This window comes from Schistocerca cancellata, chromosome 3 (assembly GCF_023864275.1).
Source record: "Schistocerca cancellata isolate TAMUIC-IGC-003103 chromosome 3, iqSchCanc2.1, whole genome shotgun sequence".
Taxonomy (NCBI): domain Eukaryota; kingdom Metazoa; phylum Arthropoda; class Insecta; order Orthoptera; family Acrididae; genus Schistocerca; species Schistocerca cancellata.
In genome coordinates, this window is record NC_064628.1 from 411,908,933 (window position 1) to 411,935,561 (window position 26,629).

General features: G+C 39.6%; 1 protein-coding gene across 1 annotated transcript in view; it reads left to right on the top strand.

Annotated features, from left to right (window-relative positions):
• Positions 1-24,674, top strand: part of LOC126175160 (clathrin interactor 1) — a 201,940-nt gene extending 177,266 nt beyond the window's left edge. The window contains exon 13 of the mRNA XM_049921745.1: positions 22,115-24,674. Coding sequence (XP_049777702.1) covers positions 22,115-22,287 — 173 coding nt within the window. The 3' untranslated portion in view covers positions 22,288-24,674. The remainder of the gene's footprint in view (positions 1-22,114) is intronic.
• The last annotated feature ends 1,955 nt before the right edge of the window (positions 24,675-26,629 follow it).

The window sequence follows — 26,629 nt, forward strand, 5'->3', positions numbered from 1 at the left end:
GCTGATTCATGACATGAATGAATTGATGACATGAATGAATTGATGACATGAATGAATTGATGACATGAATTGATGATCTCCACCACGACCGATCCATCGGTTTTCCAATCTCCTGTTTAAGAAATGCCGAACATCATGATGGAAGTGCGGTAAGGCTTCTGCTTTAGCCTTTTCCGTAAGATTTCCCAAACCGTCGGCTGTGGTACGAGCTCCCTGCTTGCTTTATTCGTCGACTTCCGCGGGCTACGCGTGAAACTTGCCCGCACACGTTCAACCGTTTCTTCGCTCACTGCAGGCCGACCCGTTGATTTCCCCTTACAGAGGCATCCAGAAGCTTTAAACTGCGCATACCATCGCCGAATGGAGTTAGCATTTGGTGGATCTTTGTTGAACTTCGTCCTGAAGTGTCATTGCACTGTTATGGCTGACTGATGTGAGTGCATTTCAAGCACGACTTACGCTTTCTCGGCTCCTGTCGCCATTTTGTCTCACTGCGCTGTCGGGTGCTCTGGCGGCAGAAACCTGAAGTGCGGCTTCAGCCGAACAAAACTTTGAGTTTTTCTACTATCTGTAGTGTGTTGTGACCATATGTCAATGAATGGAGCTACAGTGAATTTATGAAATAGCTTCAATCATTTGTAATAGCCCTGTATTTTACTTTCAGAAGCTATATTTTTGATTCATAGAGGCAGACTAAATAAGGGCTACACTACAAGGGAAAATAAATTTTCTACCCAAATTTCATAAGCACTTTCTTGGTTAGGCAAGAAGGTGAAATTAAATTTGGCCTTGACAGTTAATTTTCAGACTACAGATTTCTGACTTGTTTCCCATTTGAGAGTATTCCCTAACACAATGTTAAGATCAAATATGTTGTGACCAGGCTCAACAAAAAAGAAAGAGCACAGCAAAAAGACAGTGCATACCAGCTGTCATCTCATTTAATAGACTGCTTATAATAGAGGCATTAAAGACAAGTACTTGCCATATAGTTGAGGCCTTGGGTGGTCAACAGGAATAAAAACAGGATTCCATTTCCTCATTTTGTTTTCTTGTTTATTGGTATAACAAATTATAGATAATATTTCTGTAGAATCATAATCCAAAAGTGTACCGAGCGAGGTGGCGCAGTGGTTAGCACACTGGACTCGCATTCGGGAGGACGACGGTTCAATCCCGTCTCCGGCCATCCTGATTTAGGTTTTCCGTGATTTCCCTAAATCGCTTCAGGCAAATGCCGGGATGGTTCCTTTGAAAGGGCACGGCCGATTTCCTTCCCCATCCTTCCCTCACCCGAGCTTGCGCTCCGTCTCTAATGACCTCGTTGTCGACGGGACGTTAAACACCAAGATCCTCCTCCTCCTCCAAAAGTGTATTTGCTTGAAAATTTATCAAAGAATTTGATCAGTATTTTTAGTAAAATTTATATTATAAGCAAGTAAAAGAGATAAAGCCAGGCTTAATCATCAAACTTTCAGAGTTGAAATAAGAAAAATATGATAGTTAAATCTTCAGCAGATTAAGTGAACGTCTGATACAGGTTGAAGTTAATTAAGTGCTTCAGACTATTAATAAGTAAAATTGCTATTGGATGATTTGAGTTTTAGTATCAAATAATAACATTCAGAAATTATGTTGTTTCTCACATTTAAGGAAAAGATATTCCATCCCCACTTGTTAGAAGAAAATGTGAAGAGAATTTTCTCAAAACTGTCAAGGGGGAGATAAGGCAAGGTTTTTAATAGTTGAGTTGTGATTTGTAGCATGAATGTTGTAGGTTTCTAAGGATATCTAACTTTCCTGTAAGTAATACTTGAATAGCTTCTGCAACCAGTGTCATGATGATTAAAATTCTTCTGGGTGTTGCATTGCGTCACTATGTATGAAATAGTATATATAAACTATAAAACCAACATTTACTGTGTAACAGTGGCCTTCCTCAAGGCAAGAATGATTGGTATCAGTATATCATATTTGTGAAACTTTATTGGCCCTAGGATGTAGGCAGGCTAGTCATGCTGATAGGTTTCACCAAGAATGCAATAAACAACCTTCATACCACAGGAGTATTTTGTGAGTGCAGAGCTGCTTACATGGGTGATACAGGGAAGTCAGTCAACACAGGAGTAGCAAAACGTGAACAACATGTGTGATTATCTCAGCATAATAAACCAGCAATAGCAGAACACTACCATGATTGGGCAACCTGTTATTTTACAGGAAGCCTGTGTGCTGGCGAAAGTCATAGACAAGCCAATGCAAAATACAAGAGGCAATTGAAATTGTTAAGCAGCCTGAAAATATCAATAAAGAGGATGGATGCAAACTTTCTGCATCCTGGCTGCTGGCTACACCAGTCCAATGGACCACGACTGGTCACAGGGCAGAGGCCCTAACAGACAAGGGAGAGTGAACCTAAGCAAACTGCTGTCAAAGAACTGCCAGTCATTTCCATACACGCCACGAAGAAAACATGCCCAGCAGAAGACAAATGCTGGTTTGCAGACCATCACCAATCACTAACAATCTAGATAGTCCATGAATAGCTTCTTTCTTACCCTGTCCTCTTTTGCCATAACTAGCCTGTTGTATGCTAGGGCCAGTTAAACTTCACAGATATGACATACTGACTCCAATTGTCTGCAATACATAGAGGCAAACTGGATGAAGGCCATTGTAATAAGGTCAAGACGTCGATTTTATAGTTAGTATTTTGTACAATGATGTGGCGCTACACCCAGAAGAATTTTAATCATCATTTTCTGTAGGTACTTACCACTGTTTCCCCTTAATTACATATACAAAGATATCAACATAATTCGAAAAAGAATAGCTCTAATTAAATCTAGCAGTAAAATAAATAAACATAATAATTTAAAAAATTGTAACTAATGATTAAATTTTATTTACATGGCATTGCAAAAGAGACATTGTGTGAAATTCTAAATCATTGCTTTTCCGTGTTGAAGTATCTTTTGGTTTGATCCTCAAACAGTTACAAGTAATTAGTTTTCTGTTCATGACTAAAAGATCTGTTACAGTTACACAGTGATTTATTGACTGAAGTATTCACACTACCAGGTTCCAGGGACTCAGCCTCATCTTCAGTTGTGTCTGTAAATAAAAATAACACCAATATCTCTAAACTGCAGTACTGTAAACAAGCTAACAGTACAAGAGTAAAAACGTTAAATCTGCTGCATTGAGTGTGCCAATGAAAGGTAGATCAAAGTGGATCCATGTCAAAGCTAACTTACATGGCCACACATCTGCTGTACATCACTCGTCATATTAAATGCCCAAATATGCCATTGCAATAAGCACCTTTCAGTTGTAACAGGCAAAAGTGACCCTTACCCTCTTTTGGCAAAAGAGCATTGACTTTCAATAAATTAAATAAAGCCATGTTAAACTCTGTGCGTGAGACAGAAATCTGAACAGCAGGATAAAAACTATGTAACATGTTGCTGCACTTTAAAAAATTACCAACCACCAAATGTTTATGTAGTGCTTCTCAAGCCATGTTTACAACAATGCAGCCTGTGCACCACTGCTCAGTTCTCTCTCTGTTGGCAGATGGGATGCATTGACACTCTGTCTGAGTATTTGGCAAGTGTTAGCTGTAGTGTGGTGATTTGGTTACTCACTTTATGCTACCTGAACAGTGGTTTCATTGTTCCAGTTACATGTTACCTGCTTGGTGCATTCCGATGACAGCACAACATAACTGAATGGATGATCCTTTTGAAAGTGCATCTATACGTTACATGGTTTTTACCTGCTGTTTAGACTTCTTGCCTCCCATCAGATGTACTGCCTTGTAAGTTAGCTTGGACATGGACGCTTCAACCCACTATTTATAGGTATGCTCGGTGGAGTGGATTTATGTGACCCCAATTATCTCTTTTCTCTAGTACTGTTAGCTTGTTCATAGTCTTGCAGTTTAGAGATATTGTGTTACTTAAATTTACAGATATACCTGTAGATGTAGCTGAGTTGTTGAAACCTGGTAGTTTTGTATAGACTGCAGAAAAAGAATCATTTTGCAACTGTAGCAAATATTTTAATCTGAACATTACATATAATGGATGTGGATGTCCCACAACCAAAAATTTAAATTGATTTTGTGCTCCCCTCATTAATAAAAAAGACATGCAATTTTAGAAAAGGCCACCAAAAGCAACCAAACGAGACTAGAAACATAGAAATACAATATAAGCTCTTAGGATGAAGGTGATTTACATGTGTAGATGTCCTTTTCAAACAAAGGCAGTATATCATGTACATCAGATATGGGTAGAGGCACTCACAATGTTGAAACTACTGAAATTGAAATATGTGTGTGTTTTTCTACAGAATTCCTATTAGATTTTAATTTGAATATATTGCACTATAAACTCCTTTCCTAATTCATATTTAGAAAAAAATCTGTGGTACAACTAATAGTCTAATTTGACTAGAAAAGTGTGTTGTCATGCTTGTTTGCCAAGTGGCTAAAGGAATAGATAACAAAATTGGACTAACATTCGCAATTTCCATTTGTTGGAAGATCCTGCGACATCTGAAACTCAAACATTGACAATTCTGTAAGCATAACTTCTTAATAGGCGTGGGTCCAGGAAACACCACTTGCATGAGACATAGCTTCCCCCCAACCCCGGCCCCACACACGATATAGTACAAACAGTGATGCAGCCAAATGGTAAAACTCAATCTTCCATTCCTAAAAGGTAGTTGACGCTGCACTGTTGTCAACTAATAATAAAGATATGGTCATACATAGTCATCTCTTTGCTGTATGGTCTTACCATTATTTCTGATATGTGAATGTCTCCAAGAATATTCGGCATACAGAACATAGTTTGTTGTACTGGTGGATCAATAGCCAACAGAAATTAAAGTAACATTACAAGTATACTGAAGGGCAGCTCTCTTTCAATGTGGATAAATTCAAGATAATGCCTATAAACCAAATAAAGAAAACCCTGTTGTTTGATAGTAATATTTTTTGTAGACTTCTGAACCATGTCACATTGTTCAATTTCCGGGGGTTGTATTACAAACAGCTTCTGAAGAGGAGCAGCTGTCTTTTCATTACTTGCAGTGACAGCAGTCTGGATGATTGACTGATCCAGTCTTGCAACATTAGCCAACATGGCTTTCATGTACTGTTGCTATAGGTGGTTGAAAGCAAGGTGAAACTACAGCCATTATTTGTTTTTTCCCAATTGTACTGAACGGTTCAATGAAGATCGAATCCTCTTGGGTAGAATATACTGAAGGTAAAATAGCCCCTTATTCAGATCCTTGTGCAAGTACTAGATGAGAGGACCACATTGTCAGGCAAAACTAAACTGGGTTTCTTGGATCAGTGTGTGGAATGTTGGCTTCCTTAATTGGGCAGGTAGGTAAGAAAATTTAAAAAGGGAAATGGGTTGGTTGAAATTTGATGCAATTGGAATTAGTGAAAGTGCAGTGCAGAAAGAACCAGATTTATTGTCAAGTGTGAGTATAGGGCTCTAAATGCACAATCAAATAGGGATAGTGCAGAAATAGATCTAAAAATGAATAAGAAAATAGAAATGTGGATAAGCTTGTATGAGCAGTACAGTGAACACACTATTGTAGCAAAGATATACATGAAGACAACACAAACCACAGTTATAAAGTTTATATACCAACTTGTTCCACAGGTGACGAAGAGATTCAAACAATGTATGATGATGTGAAGGGAAGTATTCAGATAGTTAAGAGAGGCAAAAATTTGTGATGGATGACAGTAATTCAGTAGTAGTAGCAGTAGCAGTAGTAAAAGGAAGAGAAGGAAACATAGTAGAAGGTGGGCAGGGGAAAGTAATAAAAGAGGTAGTCGCCTGGTAGAGTTTTGCTCAGAGCATAATTTAATCATTGTTAACACGTGGTTTAAGAATCATGAAAGTAAGTTGTATATGTGGAAGAGACCTAGGGATACTGGAAGATTTGAGAGTGATTATATTATGGCAAGATGAGATTTAGAAGAGAGATTTTATTCTGTAAGACATTTCCAGGGGCAGATTTGTACTCTAACCATTCATTCATTCATTCATTTCCATGTCCAGTCAGAATTGTCAGAACATAGCAAGTCTGATGGCCTTGTTATTTGCTTCAGTCAAGTCCTGTGTTGTGCAAGGTCATTCCAGTAGAGGGCACTAAGCAAAAGGCCTGGATCTTGGGTCATTTCGCACTTCCAGGACTCATCTCCATAAGCTGGAAGGATAACCCCATTTTTTGTGTTGGTCTTGCAACAGGGGACAACCACCACAAGATGATTGAGTGGCCTCCAAAGAGGGTAAACAGATTTTTTCCTGGGGCTAGATCTTCATTTGCAGAGATATCTGATGGCAGCTTAATGTTCCATCTGGGCGATTCGTGTACACTCAAGTGTTCCTTCGAATGGTAGAGTCCTAGCGATGAAGCTTTTTCTGGATTTCAGTTGGCAGACTACAGCTTGATGCTCGTGCAGTGGATGTTGGGATCACTGATGTGCTTTCCCCTCTCCATACCAGCAGTGATGGCCTTTCTGACAGATGGAGGAGATACTCAAACAGTTTGGTAGAGATTGTCGACATGATTTGGCTTCATCATACACTCGACATGATTTGGCTTTATCATACACTCTTAGAAGATTTGAGCGCACACACACACACACACACACACACACACACACACACACACACACACACACACAGTTCACAGGACATGAGGAGTAGCTCCCTAGATAGTGTCTGTTATCTTTAAGGATGGCGTAGAGTCAAGAGTAACACCCAGATATACAGGTATTGGGCAAAATTGAAGTAGTTTATGTTGTACCATGTCAAGTACCATTCGCATTGGTCTTTGTAAGTGTACTAGCTTTATTGTAGAGTAATGGATCTTCCACAGATGACAGTTCTTCAGACAATAGTCAGTTATACACAATTCTCAAATTAAACCATTGAAAATATTCCCTAAGGCAAATAGGAAGTGCAATGTGGCTGACATAGTACATAAGTGTAGTAACCATAGAAGTTATAAACAAATTTGGCAGAGAGCTATTGACCAGTAGATGATCTGTAGGTTCCAATGATGATTTGGGTTAACTAAAACATAGTTGTTGGAAAAATAGAAAGTTCTCAGTACTATTTAACTAGCACACTGTACGCTTACATGGCAGATTATCTACTTATAAGTGAAGTTAGCGTGTTTAAAATTTTGTTAATTAATGGAAATTTTTAACTGAGGTCTTCATTGAATAATGAATAGTGTTCTCTAGTTCAGGGAAGTTAGAGCCTCTATATGTCAAATCCTGTAATTTAAGAAGCGTAATGGCTCATTTGGCAAAAGTAATTTGCATGTAACTGATCTTTAGTTATGAATATCTTTTTTTAAGTTAGTTAGTTTTCAGAAAAATGAAACAAGCCACTGGAAAGAATGAAACGGGGTGTTTATAAAGAGTGATTGTGGTTATCTGGAAACTACCGGTTAGCTCACTTGAATCTAACTAATATAAATTGTTGTAAAAAATTCCAGTCACCTACTTACTTTAATTACTAAAGTTTTCAGTGAAACTGAATATACCAGTACCATCAGCAGTTGGTAAATTCTGATACAAGTTATGTTGTTGTTGTGGTCTTCATTTCAGAGACTGGTTTGATGCAGCTCTCCATGCTACTCTATCCTGTGCAAGCTTCTTACTCTCCCAGAACCTACTGCAACCTACATCCTTCTGGATCTGTTTAGTGTATTCATCTCTTGATCTCCTTCTACGATTTTTACCTTCCACACTGCCCTCCAATACTAAATTGGTGATTCCTTGATGCCTCAGAATATGTCCCACCAACCGATCCCTTCTTCTAGTCAAGTTGTGCCACAAATTTCTCTTCTCCCCAATTCTATTCAATACCTCCTCATTAGTTATGTGATCTACCCATCTAATCTTTAGCATTCTTCCGTAGCACCACATTTTAAATTTTCGTCTCCCTTCACTATCTGAATAATTTCTTTTATCTCGTCATACATTTCATCAATCTCTTCGTCATCTGTGGAGCTAGTTGGCATATATACTTGTACTACTGTGGTAGACATGGGCTTCGTATCTATCTTGACCACAATAATGTGTTCGCTATGCTGTTTGTAGTAGCTTACCCGCATTCTTATTTTTTTATTTATTTATTTATTTTTTTATCCATTATTAAACCTACTCCTGCATTACCCATATTCAATTTTGTATTTATAACCCTGTATTCTCATGACCAGAAGTCTTGTTCCTCCTGCCACCAAACTTCACTAATTCCCACTATACTCAACTTTAACCTATCCATTTCCCTTTTTAAATTTTCTAACCTACCTGCCCGATTAACGGATTTGACATTCCATGCTCCGACCAGTAGAACGCCAGTTTTCTTTCTCCTGATAACAACGTCCTCCTGAGTAGTCCCTGCCCGGATATCCAAATGGGGGACTGTTTTACCTCTGGAATATTTTACCCAAGAGGACGCCATCATCTAATCATACAGCAAAGCTGTATGCTCTCGGGAAAAATTTTGCCTGTAGTTTCTCCTTGCTTTCAGTCGTTTGATGTACCAGCACAGCAAGGCTGTTTTGGTTAGTGTTAAAAGGCCAGATCAGTCAATCATCCAGACTGTGGCCCCTGCAACTACTGAAGAGGCTGCTGCTCCTCTTCAGGAACCACACGTTTGTCTGGCCTCTCAACAGATACCCCTCCGTTGTGGTTGCACTTATGGTACGGCTATCTGTATCGCTGAGGCATGCAAGCCTCCTCACCAACAGCGAGGTCCATGGTGTATTATATGAAACACTATGTAAATAAGAAATTAATCATTTCAAATATGATATGCCATAGTTCATTAAGTATAGTTAGCTGGGAAAAAATTATTAAATGGAGTATAACAACAGCAAGAGGAATAATTTCAACTTGTTATGTTTCAGCTTCTCTCTGTCATAAGTGAAACACACATGCCTGTGTTGCATTGGCATTTGGCCTTAGATGATTGACCGCATAGTAAAGGCCAAGCCTATCCAAAGATAGTCAACTTTTCTTCTACTTCTTCACACATTTTACCTTGGGTAGCCACTGCTTCATAATCTGCATAGATGAATTTGCTTAATGGGCCGATCATTGGTGTCAATATTAAAAAGTACATGAGCAAGTGCACTTCTTTGAGGTAGGCTTTTGTTTTGTATGCACCATCTGCTCTCCTTATCTTGAAGAAAGACCTGCCTCTGAGGGATGTTACTTGATAATTACTGATGAGCTGGTAAATTATCTTTGGCAACTTCCTGTGGTTATAGTTTTGTAGGCAGTTGTTAAGTCAAAAATTTACTAAGAACCACAGACTGAAACTGAAGAAATAGCTAAAGGCAGGAAATTAAGATAGTATGACCTGGATGAGTTGAAGGAACCAGCAGTTGATCAAAGTTTTGAAAGGAGCATTAGGCAGCATTGGACTGAAACAGAAAAGAAATGTGTATCTGTGAGGTATGAAACAGGAAAGGCAGCAGATCATCACATAGATAAAAAGGCCTAGTAGAAATTTCTGAACGACACACGAGATAATGAATTGAATTGACCAAAGGAGAAAATATAATAATGCTGCAAATGGAGCGCACAGAAGCGAATACAAACATCTAAAAATGAGATTATCAGAAACTGCAACATGGCTAACAGGAGTGGCTAGAGGTCATATGTTAGGATGTAAAAGAATGCATAATTAGGGTAAAGATAGATGCCACCTACAGGAAAATTAGAGACCTTCGAAGAAAAAAGAAATAGCTGTATTATAACAATGCTACACATCTCTACTCACTTATATTACGCGGTCTGTGTACCTCTGAAAACATATTGTACTGTTGTCACCTTTCATTAAATGTGGCTGGTTGCGCCAGCAAAACTGTATGACCTTGTTGCAGTCTTGAAGGGCTTTCATAGTGTTTAACTATGGACTCTCAAAGAATAATAAGTTTTACACTTTGAGAACTGTTTAGACTGAAATTGGCCTCTTGTACAATTGTAAACCTGTTTGAATATTATTTAAAGTGTCGTACTTACTCCAAAGTGTTTAATGAAAACTAGGGGGTTGTTCTAACGAGAAACTGTGTTTCACTTCACTTCACTTCACTTCACTTCACTCCACTCCTTACCTTCAGTTATCGTTTTGAGATTTGTTTCCACGAAAATTAGAGTCAGTAGTTACCACTGAGCGAGGAACCAATAACAACTCACCTTGAGAACTTTCCCGCTGAAAATAAATAATTCTGCCTTTAATACCACTCACCAGTCCTGATTTGACAGAATTTTGAAAATAATTCTATTCTTTAAATGTGAGACAGTTAATGAATTTATTTTAAACTAAATGAATGTATAGCTTTTAGTAGCCAAATGAAACTTGCAAGATCTTTTACAACTTTTTTTCCAACATTCACTTTATGAAACTTATCAAATAAAAGGGAAGTCAGTTTATTCTTGTCAGGCTGAGTTTACTTTAGTCTTGAGAAATTAGGCGAAAGAATATAATCGAGTAAAGTTACAATGCAATCCATCAGAATGTGTGTGTCCACTTTCTTATGTAAATGAGCCACTCTGCAAGTACTTCTCTGTGTCTATATCTACATACATGCTCCGCAGGCCACTGTACGGTGCTTGGTGAAGGACACTCTGCACCACTACTAGTCATTTCCTTTTTATTTCCAATCACAAATAGAGCGAGGGAAAAACAACTGTCTTGTTACCTAAACAATTGTCTACATATTTCGTATGAGCCCTAATTTCTCATGTCTTGTCTTCGTGATCCTTAAGTGAAATCAGGGTGTCTACATGCCATGAAAGTCATGTAAAGCAAATTAAATTCAGGGGGTAATCGTGGACTTCATTTTGTGTCAATCAGGTGTGGCTCTAGAGGGGAATAGCAAGTTAGCACTACCCCAAAAATGTTTTATCATTCATAAAGTTCTTGCTTGGAACCGTGTGTTCATAAAGTTCATGTAGAAGCTGTTATGCACGTTTCACACAAATGCTGCAGTTGAAAGAGGCTTTCCTGTTAACAAAGAAGTTGTACTTCAAACCTTAGAAGAAGATGCAATTATTGCAGAAAGAAGTGTTTACAATGCAATGCAATTATTAGTTTGTTTACTTAATAGTGAGAAATAACTGAATGTGAGCATTACAAAATTGATGATACTGGCTGTGAAGAACGTTCTACCAAAAAGGAGAAGCCTTAAAAATGAAAAGCAAATGCCCAATCTTAAAAGGAGAACAATTCAAGAAATAAAAGCACTCAAAAATAAAAAAGAATAACTCTAGGAAATGCAAAAGAGGAACCTGCAAATTTAAGTGTTGGAACTTTCAATTTCAGCTGAGAAACTTAAACAAAGAATCTTTTTACTGTGAAGTTTAACATTTGACATCAGTTTTGTACCTTCAAAATTGTTATATTGCCTAAAGGATAATTTTAGGTTTTCAGTACATAATTACATTAAAACAAGTCATATTTTAATTGATGTGATGTATAATGTACCTGTGAATAGTCATACCCATCCTATTTGAGAGTTTAGTGTTTTTATAGCATTTGATGAATAGTAGACTACAATTCATATGTAGCTACATTATTCATGCTGACATACAGTTTAAGTGATATAAGAATTGTTAGTGTCGACTTTGTTCAGGTTCGTAAAAAAGTCCTTTGTCACTATGCTACACACAGTTTCAAGAGGTCATGAATATAACTAAATAGATAATGAAAAAGTCGTGACAGTCATAAAAATCCTCTGAAAATCTGTAGACCCTCAGCAAACGTATGCTGGCAGCAGTAGAATCATTTTGCAGTCAGCCTCAAATGCCAGTTTTTTGAATTTTTTCAGTAGTGTTTCTCAAAAAGAATGCCAACTTACCTCCAGGGATTCCCACCTCCAGGGGTTACCATTTGAGTTCCTGAAGCCTCTCCATAATTTGTTGTTGTTGTTGTTGTTGTTGTTGTTTGTGTTTGAATCTACCAATAACAAATCTCGCAGCCCACCTCTGTATTCCTTCAGTGTATTTCTTTAATCCAACCTGGTGTGGATCCTAGACACTCAAGCCATGCTCAAGAATATGTCGCACTAGTGTCCTGTATCTTTACAGATGAACCACGCTTTCTCAATATTTTCCCAATAAACTGAAGTTGGCCATTTGCTTTCCTTATCACAATCCTCACATGCTCATTCCATGTCACATTGCTTTTCAACGTTACACCTTAACAAATAATTGTTTTTAGACAAGATTTAAGCAAAGTAAATATAAGGTACTAAAGTAAGAAAGTAACACTTTTGATAGTTAACTATTACTGTATTAACCCAAAAACATGATCACCAGTGTTTTTGTTAACAAACTCTGCATTTCCTGATGATGATCAGGAAATAAAATGCCAGTTGCTTGCCTTGTCAGAAGCAGTGTTGTCGAAAATATTGTGCAAAATTTCTTCCACTGTATCTTCACATCTTGTATTACTTAGACTAAAAATGCCAAGTTGTCTTCCTTTTAGAACCATTCTTGATGTAAGATGGTACAGTTCTTGCAGCACCATATTTTTTGCTGGCTATATCATTTAGTCTGGGCTCCAGTATATGAGAAACCTTATTACTACAAAATTACTAATTATTGCCTTCCTCCATAAATTGCATCAGTGTTACCACAAAATATTAAAATCATGAAGAACACACCATTACATGACCTCACTCAACCACTGCTAGATGGCCACATTTCCCACTTTGGTCTGTCTGCCCATACTCCTCATTCCAAAGAGAAGGCATCCCAGAAATGGAAACGCCACTTTCTAATCCTATACGGGCAGTGTCTTCTGGCTGAGTGCACTGTGCATTTCTTCTATTGAAAGGTGTTCCAGAAAGAGGAACAACTAGGGGAAAAAGCTTGTATAGGCCTAACGGTTTCCCAGTTTCATTAAATGAACACACCTCTTCTCAATATACTAAAGTATTGCTTCCTCAGAAAGAGACCAGTCTTAACAAATACTACTGTTTTAAATGCGTAAATGTGTAACAACAAAATAAAATTTTCAATTGCTAATCAGAATTTAGTTTTGCAGCCTTCTTATAACATCTCTACCACCATATTCACAGTGAAATAATCATTAATAAGTTATGTCAGGTATTCAGAACACACTACGAAGTGTAAATGAACACTGTTCTGTTACAGTGTGAGTATGAAGAGCTCAGATGGCAAGCCAGTACTAAGCAAACTAAGCGAGAAGGCGAAAGGAATATAGAGAGGGATTATATAAAGGGAATAAGTTGAGGACAATATCCAAGAAATAGAAGAGAGAGTGAAGATGAGATGGGAAATGCAATACTGTGAGAAGAATTTGACAGTAATCTGACACGGCACTGAAAGACCTAAGGAGAGACAAGGTTTGCAGATTGATATAGACATTCTCTCAGAATTAATGAGATATATAGGAGAGCAAGCCATGACAACCCTAGTCCACCTGGTGTGCAAGACATATGAAGCACGCAAAATACATTCAGACTTAAGAAAGAACATAATAATTCAAATTCCAAAGAAGGTAGGTGCTGAAATATGTGAATATTACTGAACCATCAGTTTATTGAATCATGGTTGTAATATATTCACATGAATAGTTTACAGAACAACAGAAAAAACTAGTAGGAGCCTACTTGGGGAAGAGTTACAGTTCGATAGAAATGTAGCAACGTGTGAGATAATACTGACCCTATAATTTAACATAGAAGATAGGTTGAAGAAAGACTACAATGTTTATAGCATTTGCAGATTTAGATACAGTTTTTGATAATACTGGCTCAAATACACTCTTTGCAATTCTGAAGGTAGCTGGGTAAAGTACAGGGAGTAAAGAGTTATTTATGAGGTGTGCAGAAATAAGACTGCAGTTGCAGGAGTCGAAGCATAGTAACTACAGCTGTGAATTTTTTGCATATTGCAGCCCCGTCAGCAACTGTGATAGACTAATATATTGAAAAATCCGCATCAGTTGCGAAAATTTTCTGGTCTTTAACCAGGTTTCGGCTAGAATAATCTAGCCTTCTTCAAAAGCATAAAATTACTATAACATGCCAGAGTAAGGCACAGTCAACATAAAAATTAAAACCTATAGTACTGTGGTACCATGTAGAATTAAAACTCGAGTGCCAACGTAGTTGCCACTGCCAACCGACCGCGTGGTGAAGTGATGCTGGGGCTGGACTTCAGTTAAGTAGTTGTAATTCGACATGGTACCATGGTACTATAGGTTGTAATTTTTAATGTTGACTGTGCCTTACTCTGGCATGTTATAGTAATTTTATGCTTCAGAAGAAGGCTAGATTATTCTAGCCGAAAGCTGGGTAAAGACCAGAAAGTTTTTGCAACTCAGGTGAATTTTTCAATATATTAACTACAGCTGTAATCAAGAAAGAAGTGATACAGGTTTGTAGCCTATCCCCTGTCATTCAGTCTGTACATTGAGCAAGCTAAGGAAACCAAGAGAAAATTAGATAGGGAATAAAAGTTCATGATGAAGAAATAAAACATTGCGTTGCAATACTGTCAGCTATGGCAAAGGACGGGGATGAGCAGTTGAACGGAATGGGTAGGGTCTTGAAAAGAAATTATTAGATGAACATCAGTGAAAGTAGAAGAAGGGTAATGGAATGTAGTCACATTAAATAAAGCCAAGCTGAGGGACTTGGATGAGGAAATGAACACACAAAGCAAAAGGATAACTTTCTTAAGTTGTACATAACTAAAATGTTAAGAAGTATTCTCTGAAGGTGTTCATGTGGAGTTGTATGGAGTGAAATGTGGATGATAAGCAGTTCAGAGAAGAAGGGAATAGATGCTTCTGAAATGTGGTACACAGAAGAATGCTGAAGATTAGATAAGTAGAATGAATACCTAGCGATGTGCTGAATCAGACTGGGGGAAGAAAAGAAATTTATGGCACAAATTTAACTAAAGGATGGAATAAGTGATATAACATGCTCTGAAGCATCAATAAATCTTCAGTTTGGAAGTGAAAGTAAGTTAGGGGTATGAAAATTATACCAAGGCTTGAATACTATAAACAGATACAAATGAATATAGGCTGCTATAGTTGTGCAGAGATGAAGAGGGCTCCACAAAATAGAATGTAGAGCTTAATCAGTCCAGTCTTCTGACCGAGGAGCAGTGGCAGCTGCTGCGGCAGTAGCAGCATAATACTGTGAACCAATATTAAATGGGGCAGACTTAAATTAAACAGTAGTTACAACAAATCAGTGTTCTAGATTTGTTGGAAGATTCATGGTTAGAGATCTGCATGGATAAGAAAAATGTTGTCCGCATCAGTACCCCATCCACAAGATCCTTACCTACACCCACATATTTTAAAAATGCCTGGCCTGAATTTTCATCTGCTGAAGTTCACACTCAGTGTTGATGAGAATTAAGGATGGACACATCTATATAGAAAGTCATACAACGCACCGACCCCCCTGTGGGTCTTGGGGTTAGAATAGGCCCGAGGTATTCCTGCCTTTCGTAAGAGGCGTCTGAAAGGAGTCTCACATATTTCGGCCTTTGTGATGGTCCCCTGTGGGGTTTGACCTCCATTTTTCAAAATTTTCCCGAAGAGTAAGCCAGTTGGGGAAGGGCGCTGTACATGGTGCATTGTGTCCATTGTGCATTTAGATCTGTAGCCGCACCCATTCTCCATCTCTTGGGTGAGGACACCTTCCTGCGTGTTTTTTCCACCGTGCACTATGCAGTGTCACTTTGTGCCGACAATGACAATGGACTTGTTTGCACCTGATATTCAGCATGGTAGCCAGTCTGTTGTGGTGGGGCCGCCATGTACCCTGTTGATTGTAGCCTCCTGACAACACAGGGATCATTCTGCTGATGCCTGTGCCATTAACTCCCCACATATGCCAAGGAGTAGATGCCCGTCACCCTGGTGCATCGGGACTCCCAGCAATGGCCATGCGGCTGGGTGGCCCTTCCTGCGGCTGGGTGGTGCCTGTGGGGAGGGCCCTTGTTCGTGGGTGGCATCAGAGCGGATGACATGCAATGAAGCCTGGCACATCTTCTCTTGCTGGTGGCCAGCTGCCAGCAGTCTCTAAGCATTCCAGGGATCAGTTTAATGCAAACACATATGACCCCAAATCGTTTTACCCCCTGGCCACACCATGGGAGGGATGGCAGTGAAGCTTATTCGCCCTAATACCTCATATGTGCGAGAGTTGATGGGGAATCTTTCATGTCTATGAAGCCTAAGTTTTTTGTGGAGCCTTTGGAGGACAAGTTTGGGGTGGTGGATGGCTTGTCCAAAATGCGCTCTGGATCAGTTTTGATAAAAACAGCATCCTCTGCTCAGTCACGGGCATTACTCACTTCTGGCAAGTTGGAGGGTGTTTCTGTTACCATCACCCCTCATAAGAGCTTAAATATGGCCCGGGATATTATATTTCACAAGGACTTTCTTTTGCAGTCTGACGACGAGCTGCGCACCAGTTTAGAGTGGCGAGATGTTCATTCGTCTGACACGTCCATTGGGGTCCGAGGGATAACCAGGTTGCCACCGGTGCCTTAATTTTGGCCTTCGAGAGTAACACATTGTCCGAGAAGGTCAAGGTGATGTCTACCGCTGTAACGTCAAGCCATATATCCCTCCCCCAATGCGGTGCTAGTAGTTCTGCCATATGTCTCCCACTGCACTTCCAGCCCCACCTTTCGAGATTATAGACGTCCATCGCATCCCAATACTCCATTGCCCCGCCTCCCACCTGTGTCAACTGCTGGGAGCATCATTCACCTTGCTCGCTAGACTGTAGGATTTTACAGAAAGAGAGGAAAATCGTGGAATGTAAGACCCTGGACCAGCTGACCTACACTGAGGCTCAGAGGAAATTTGATCGCCTACATCCTGTGGCTATGACCACCTCATACGCAGCCACTACGAGAACAGTTGTCACCCCATCAGTTCCTCGAATTCCAGTCGCCTCTCTCAACCAGGAGACTACACCTGCCTCCTTGATGGTGGAGGACACTTCCCTACCTGTTGCTCCCACACCACCTACTGCAGGAGCAACACCCTCCACCCCGACACCATTGGGGATTTCAGTCCCCACTTCTGAGCCAGAGAAGCACAAGGCTTCTTCGGCTCCTCTCACTAGGAAGGGGTCCTTTGGGTCACTCCCTTCTCAGCTTTCTGCTAGTGGGAAAGATGACACCCGCCAGTGGCTGAAGAGCCCAAAAGCAGCTGGTTGTAGGGCTTCACGCTCATCCTCAGTCCCAGAGACTGATTCAGTGAAATCCTCCCAGGCAGGGAAACCCAAGGAAAAGTGCGAGAAATCGGAAAAGAAGACCCCCAAGAACAAGGACCTATTGGTGGTACACACACCACTGCTACCTACAAGCTCTGTGTCTGAGGATGGGGTGGAGATTCTGGTGTCCGCTGAGGACCTGGGTCTCGCCGGACCCTCAGACACAATGGATATAAAGTCGATGACAGCAGGTGACCCTAAGGCGTAAACTGCCTCATTGAATGTTCCATGCCTTACCAGTTTCATGATGACGTCATCCTCCAGTGGAATTGCGGCGGATTTTTCCACCGCTTGGCTGAGCTGTGGCAACAGTTAAGCTTTACACCTGCTTTCTGCATTGCCCTCCAGAAAACCTGGTTCCCGGCAATACGAACCCCACAGCTATAAGGGATATTACAGGAACCATAGCGACTATAATCGAGTGTCAGATGAAGTTTCCGTTTATGTCCTAAACTCGGTTTGTAATGAAACTGTGCCCCTTCAAACCCCTCTTGGAGCTGTGGCTGTCAGAATACGGACAATACAGGAGATAATCAGATGGTGCAGTACCCCTGAATGTATTAGCTGCACTGATTGATTAACTCCCTAAACCTTTCCTACTTTTGGGAGATTTTAACACCCATAACCCCTTGACCGAGGCAGAGATGTCGAAACTTTACTGTGTCAGTTCAGCCTTTGCCTCTTCAATACTGGGGCCGCCACAAATTTCAGTGTGGCTCACGGTAGTTACTCGGCTATTAATTTATCAATTTGCAGCGCAGGACTTCTCCCGTCCGTCCACTGGAGAGCACATGACAAACTGTGTGGTAGTGACCACTTCCCCATCTTCGTGTCACTCCCCCGGCGTCAGGCCCACGGACACCTGCCCAGATGGGCTTTACACAAGGCGGATTGGGAAACTTTCACCTGTAATGTCGCCATTGACTCTCCCCCACATGGTAACATTCATGTCATGGTTGAGCAGGTGACTACCAGAATCATTTCTGTGGCAGAAAACACAATCCCTCACTCTTTATAAGGTGCCACTGGCGAAAGTCCCTTGGTTGTCACTGGAAGTCACTGAAGCAATCATAGAGCATCAGCGAGCTCTACAGCGACATAATTGGCACCCTTCCCTAAATTATGTCAATATGTTACTCTTCTCACTGTAACAAACACTGCATAGCGTACTTTAAATATACGTAGTACAAATGTCGATGGACTCGCCGGTTGTGTGCCAAACATGAAGTCAGATGAAATCGTGGCACTATTTGTCATGTGTTGCATACTGTTAAATGTCAGTTAAATAGTTGGTTTATCATATGTATATTGATTACTGCACTGCTAAATTATGTCAACATGTTACTCTTCCCAGTGTAACAATCACTGCATAGCGTACTTTAAATATACGTAGTACAAATGTTGATAGACTCACCAGTTTTGTACCAAACATTTTGTATGGTGGTTGTGATTGACAGAAGTGAGGTTATGAAAGGAAACTTTCAAAAAACCGTTTGTCCTAGAAGAGCTTAGTTATAACATTGTGGTTGGTTTTTGAAATTGCACAACTGAGCTCTGTTACTTCAAAAGAAACAGGAATTAGATGTAAGGCAGCTGCTTATAAGATGGAAATAAATTGCACATTTAAAATTGTGCAAAACCAGGATGAAGAACATGTCGCCATATTTAGCCCCAGCAGATGTGACGACGATTATATCCTCCTCCAGTGCACTGAACAGTCAAATGTATACAGTGCAATCTATCTTCTGAAATAAACAAGTAAATAAAACTGTAACTGTAAAGTTCAGCGATATGTCTTACAATAATTCATGCTCCATTAGAAAAGTAGACATTTAGTTGTAAACAATCAACTGGGCAGTCACATCACAGAGCATTGTCGCTTGCTGCAAACAATCAAATTGGCTGGCACAGTGGAGCCTTTTGGTCTGTGAGCCGTGCCTTATATGGTTGCTGATGTGATGCACATAGTGTCGTCCAGATTGTGCTTCACAGACAGCACATAAGATAAGCTCGTGGCAATACACAGTCACTATGTGAAGATCCCGTGGGTGCAGCTAAAGTGGTCATAGCCAGAACATAGGGACAGAAACAACGTTCACTTTACCTGGACCTTGCAAACATTCCAAGAATGCCCACAGACTTATTTTCTGGGCGATATTATAACAGGTGTGCAGTGCTGATTCGTGCAGTCGCAATCATTGTCTGCAGGTAACACAAGTTTATAAAAAAGTATAAGAAAATTGAATTGTTCTTTAATTTTGAACTACACAGCAACTATTGCAGATATCTATAGATAACTCATGGATACCCCTAATTGTACGTGCTTTTATCTGCAAGATAACAGCTACTGTGGATACCCACATCTGTGCTGACCTTGGTTTGTGATAAAGTGAGAAACTGTCATGACAGCAGCAAACAAGATGCTACTGTGACCTACTCTAGAGTATGCTGTTCCACAGTTTGAAGGTATTGCCAAGTAAGCCTAACAGCAGACATCAAATTAAGTCAGATGCGCACAGCAGGACTGTAATAGGTCCAGATGAAAGTTTAACACAGAGGCTTAGATATCATAAATCTCTGGAAGAAAGGCAGTGGTTTTCTTACTGAGCCATGTGGAATAAATTTGAGTTCCTAAATGTTCACTATAAGTCTCCATAACGTATGGGTCTTTCAAGAATCCACACAGGAAAAAAAATCAGATGACTGAGCAGGCCAAGCAATGTCTCCAGAACAAAACAAGAGAGAACACTGTTGAAAATTCCATAAACTTGGCCATCTCATTTCACATGATGTGGGCTGTTAAGCTTTCTTGCTGAAAGTAAAGGGCCTTCAGAATCAGTGTCAAGGTTGAACAAAGTTTTTCAATAAAGTGATGTAACATTCTGAATTAACAGTCACTGTTCCATATCTTCATTCATTTTGTAAAAATTATGTACTACATTCTCAAAAACATTGAATAGACACCAAATTATCACTTCGAGAGAGTGCAGTGGCTTTTCATGCAGTCACTGAAGACCAGTAACGTGTGTTCTACTGGTTGACAAAGTCTGAAAATTGGAAATGGGCTTCATTGGGCATGAACAGATAATTTAACAAATTAAACGATAGAAACTCTAGGTAGGCATATGAACAGTGCAGGGAAGGACAGGCTGATGCTTGGTGTGTTATCTTTACAGCAAGTAGCAGCCTATCTTTTCCTGCATTATTCAACAAATTGGGATTTTGTTTGTCAAATGAATCATGACATTGCAGAAAGTAACTTGTACTTCTTGTCTCTAGGTTTCAGTTTCTGAGCAATTTGCAATTTGTGATGGTGAAATTTGATCTCCTTAAACATTCAGCATAAACTTCTTAGACTCACCCCTAAAACATGAAACCACTGGCGCACCGAGCATAGGGGATTACATTAAAAGACTTCCCTCACTCTCTGCAGCTCTTCTGGTGCACACATGCTCCATGCTTCTCATTAAACTATCATTGTTTCCCAACTTCCCTTCACCCGAGCTAATGTAGTACTTGACCGTGTCGATCAACATTAAAATGTCATCTCAGAGAATTCGCACTTCTTTCACAATATTGTAATAAAGATGAAGTGAAATGACAACGCTATATTTCATTGCTACTGGTATAGAAAGTAACTTGTACTTCTTGTCTCTAGGTTTCAGTTTCTGAGCAATTTGCAGTTTGTGATGCTGAAATTTGATCTCCTTAAACATTCAGCATAAACTTTTTAGACTCACCCCTAAAACATGAAACCACTGGTGCACCGAGCATAGGGGATTACATTAAAAGACTTCCCTCACTCTCTGCAACTCTTCTGGTGCACACATGCTCCATGCTTCACATCAAACTATCATTGTTTCCCAACTTCTCTTCACCCGAGCTAATTTAGTACCTGACAGTGTCGATCAACATTAAAATGTCGTCTCAGAGAATTCGCACTTCTTTCACAATATTGTAATAATGATGAAGTGAAATGACAATGCTATATTTCATTGCTACTGGTATAGGAAATGTTCTCCCCTTCACTCGTTGCCTCTCTGCCATCTAGTAAAAGCTACTGTGTATGTGCAGTATTAAAGTGTCATTTGTCTCCAAGCCATCCTATATATCTCTGGTAGGTATCATCATAACAACAAAAGAATCGGCACATGTACTAAGGCATATTAAAAATAATTTTCTACTTGCTCTGTACAGGAATGGAATAGAACAGGAAGTTGCTTTTGTGATACGAGAAATGGGTGCTTTCCAAATAATACCATTATGTGAGCTGCATTAATGCTTGGGCCTCAGAGTAACAAAAGAGGATGCAGATTATGGTGTTATTTCCATTTCTGTCTCCTATACATCTTCTGCATTCCTTTTTTGTCCGTCAGCTCTCCTACCTCTCTCTTCCTCTTCCCTATACCAGCCCACGTTGTGCTTCCCCTTGCCCTCAATTTGAAAATCTATTGTGTGTCCATGCCAGATATGATGAACATCTAAATTTACTGGAAAGAAATTTGGTTGTTATGAAAGCTTCTTTGACATGAAATGAAGTGAATCATACATAAAAGGAGAGTCTTTTAGTCCATATGCTGAACGTTCTTGTGCTGTTGGAGCTCTGTCAGTTAAAATAGATTGGAATAATGTCTCATGGATGGCAGAGGAAGTGTTCAAAATAAAAATGAATTTGCTGAATTTATGAATGTAGAAAATTTATTTCACCAGTACGTGATTTATTTCAAATTTCATGGAAGTAAAATTGTGACTTTCAATGTTGCAGCAATTCCTCCTTTAGGTGCAGTGAGCCCTACAACCTTTCGACCAATGGTTGGTGTACCTCCGGTGGCAGGTGTGCAGTCTTCTTTACCGTTGGCAGCTACACAGACTCCTTTACCATTGGCAGCTTCACAGACTCCTCTAGGCAACCAGACATTTTTCCCAGCATTTAAGTGAGCCATTTCTCTCTAGAGACAGTGATTCAGTGGAACTTAAAGTGAGTTTTGTATTTTTGCCTTTACTGTCCGATGTTAAATGGGCAGTTCACAAAATACAGGCACCATGCTCCAATTTGTATATTTTAAAAATAATGGAAACTATGTCCTTTTGAAGCATTTGTATATCTTTTGCTCTTATGTCTTTTTCTATTTTCCTAGCTGTCTTCCATTTTCTTACTGCCCATAGTCAGGTGACTATTCCTCTTGCAGAATATATACCACAAAATGTATTAGATCTAAAGACATAACTGTATAAGATGGAATATTTATACAATTGCATATTGCATGATGTGCAATTAGTTCCAATCTTTGCCCTGGTCAGATTGTGTGGGTGTACATACATAACTGCTATGCATTTTTTGCAAATGCTGTTGACATAGTTCCCAGAACTGGAGAGCTTGATGTTTAAAAGCTGTGCCACAGTGCCTTGCCAGGTGAGATTAGCTTAAGATATTCTTCAGTGAAATGAGAATTTTATACTAAATTTTGAGTTCTGTAATGTGGGCAGTGAATTTGCACAACAAAATCAGAAAGCAGTGTGAGTAAATATTATCTGCAAGTAGCAATTTCTTCTGCATTTGTGATAATTAAAAATACAGTCCTGTTAAAGAAAATCCAGCTGAGATCTCTATGCTGTTACAGTTCTATTTCTTAATTTTTAATGATTTGACTACTATTACCAAAACAGTATAAAATCAATACAAGCAATGCTGCATTAGGGTGGTGCATAGCATATCAGCTGAAATGGATGAATAGTAATTTGAATATAATTCTTGTGAATTTTTTTCTCAAATATGCACAGTTGGTACGAGATCTGCACACTAGTCATTTGTTTTATTTATAAATGGCTTATCCCAGTTAAATAGACAAGTAAATCTATGGTAGGGTATGTTATTTTGATGTGTTTGCATGAATGTCAGAAAGTTGTTATTTTATGTGATTAAAATCACTGTGAAATCAATTTGCTCAAAGCTTGGGAGCTGTAGGAAACAAATGCACTTCATACTGAATAGTGCAGAATGTGATTTAAATGGGACTATGGTAACAAGAATTGGCATTACAGAGAATAAGTGCTCAGCTAAAATATAGATTTAAAACGTCTATGTGAATGAATCACAGAGTGGTCAATGACCTACTATAACACACACACACACACACACACACACACACACACACACACACACACACACCTGTTAAGCTAGTAAACCTTTCATCTATGCTATTAGAGAGAGAGAGAGAGAGAGAGAGAGAGAGAGAGAGAGAGAGAGAGAGAGAGAGAGAGACAAAGATTTTGACGTACTTTTCATTGTCTTTCAACCATTACAGGAAAAAAAGCTGTTTTTTTCCCCATATTGCGAGGAGTCAGTCTTCTCATCTGTTCTGATTAGAGAAGATCCTACAAAGAAACAAGATAAATTATAAAATTTGGTGTAACTAGTCTTTCTTTTTAGCAACCTCGTTGAGTAAAAGCAGTTTAGCAAATTGGTGCTTTTCTTCGTGAACTGCCCTAGCAATGATCGGTCCAGGACATCTGAAACCACCGTATGGTGCATTACAACTATTTATGGCAATACTGGTTCAAGATATCTCTTTATTCCTGGTTTCCATTTTCCATCAAAATTTGTTCAAATCTGAGTATATTTGCTGTATTTTCTAGAGAATCAGAAAACTTTTACTGTTCTTGGTTCAAGTGCGCATCAAACTACATGAAAATTTGTTGTAATGTTTTTATTAATCCGTATTTTAATTTTTCATTACAGCTTTTAGTTTAAGTATATGTTTATTATTTCCTTTGATTTTGCAGTTTTACTCAAAGTTGAAGTAGTGTAAACACACTGAATTGTTATTATTATTATTTAATATGATGCACAAGAATTAGGAAATCAGTATTTTTTCATAGTTTGTCATGAAATAACCTTGAATTTGACTTGTTTTCCTTTGGCATTGTCATTCCATTTTTCATGCATTATGGGGGACTGATGCAATTTTCACATTTTTTAATATTGCATTTGTTGTGGGTCTCTTTACACAGTGTTACTGTTGATTGCACTACTCATTTTTAAGAGATTTATTTTTTTAATGTAATTGTTTATTTTTAAGTACATATCCATATAAATATTTTGTAAGTTTCCGACATATGCTGCTATGGGATTTTTCCCTCATATTGACTATTTTTAAGGGAGTCACATGTAAATTATAATGTACTATATCCCATTGTTGTTGTACATATGTGAAATGTGTTTGTTCATGTATTGCTCATGGTGCTTGGGATTCAACTAATTTTGTACAGTATACAAGCACAGTAAACAAAAAATGCAGGAATTTCAATAAATTGTTTGGAGAAAATGTTTGTTGTTAATTTTATACCTCATCAAATGAAACAGTAGATATGAAATTGCGGCTGTTTGTCAAAACTGATACAAATTGCAGAAACACCCCCCCCCCTCTCTGGTTACCCCTTGCATTTTTTGCTGTAGTAAAGCAATAAAAGATCAATGGGTAGAAGCTTTAGATCAGGGGCTTTCACCAAAGCCAGTCAGGAATGTGAAGCCACAAGGTACACAGAGCACCAGGTGAGTGGAACAAAAAGAGTGCGGGCCATGCCAGCCACCAATCCCAGACAGCAGTGTGTTTAGATGTGGCAGGAAGCAGCAAGTAGCTCTAACACTGAGCCTTTCTACAGGACACAAAGGTCATGTAAAAGGTTTAATGTGTCACACAGTGTTTGCGTCATCTAAAGGAATTCAGTTTGAGAAGTGATTATGCAGTAAATTGTGCAGCAGAATACACCCCACAAATACTGTGTCACTTTTGGGAGCTAATTCTACTGATATTATTTGATTAAAAAGTATTTTGTATTATTTGCAAGATGTTGATCTTTCTGGAAGAGAATTATCTTGGGAATTGACTACAATATTTCTCATCAGATAGCTGTGCACTTGAAGCCATTTGCTCAAGATGACTTTAATAATTCTTGTAATAGTGGCAGAAGAGATGTGCCCACAGCTACGGTCCACATCACTTTCTCGAGGCGCCCTGCCCCCCTCCTCCCCTCCCTCCCCGACAAAGAAGTCCGACAAAGGGAAATTGTCTTTTCCTTTGCCGACTAGAAGGTCCTCTTCAACCGTGTCGCCACGTGATACCTTCACCCAGTCAGTCCTTGTGCCATTGATGCACACCACCAACTGTTTCTCTGCGTCGGATGCCACAGGCAGACAGCACAAGAAAGCCGACACTTCTGTGGACTTCATGGAGCAGGATCCTCCTGCCTCTGTGGCCTGTAGCAGCGAGTCTTCACAGGCTGACTCACGGCAGCTGCCGAGTTGACACCCCTTCATTTGTTTCCTCATTATGACTCTCCTCCAATGGAAGGTTCGCAGTGTTTGACCCAACAAAGAGGATTTAGGGTTGCTTTTAGAATTGCAGCATCCATTGTACTCTGCCTTCAGGAAACAAAATTATGTCCTCGTGACTGCTTTGAGATTTCACATTTCTTCTTGGTCCATTTTGACCTTCCCACAGAAGTCAGAATTTCATTCCTTGGAGGAGTCATGCTGCTCATACCAGATGATGTTCGTAGTCAACCCATCTCCTTGACTACCCATCTTCAAGCTGTTGCAGTTCACCATTTCCTCCCTCACTTGGCATTTTGCCTTTGTACCAGTTATATACCTCCATCATTCGATGTCACCAGGGCAGACTTCTTCCAGCTTAATGGACAGCTACCTCTCCCGTTTCTGCTGTTCAGTGACTTTAATACGCACCATCCCCTTTGGTGTTCTCCAATAACCTGTTAAAGAGTTGCCCTCTTCGTTGACCTTCTTAATCAACTTAACCTCTTCTGCCTTAACAGAGGAGCACCCACATTTCTTTCCAACTCCTCGCACACCTGTTCCGATTTGGATCTATCCATCTGCACTGCCCAGCTTGCCCATCATCATGAGTGATCAGTTCTGACACCCGCTCGAGAGACCTTTTCCCTTATGCTATTCGTTTCCTGACTCCTGCCCTACCTGTATGCACACCCAAGAGGCAGCTTATTAAGGCCGACTGGTGGCTTTACTCCTCCCTGGCGACCTTTGACGAACAAGATTTCCCCATTTCTGAAGACCAGGTGGAATTTTTGACAAACATTATCCATATCGCTGCAGAATGTTCCATTCCCCGCACTTCCTCTTTACCACGCCTCTTTGGACTGAGGCATGCTGCAACGCAATTCGCATGTGGAGATGTGCTCTCTGCATTTTAACCCTCATCCTATGATGGCAAACTGCATTCATTATAAACAGATGTGTGCACAG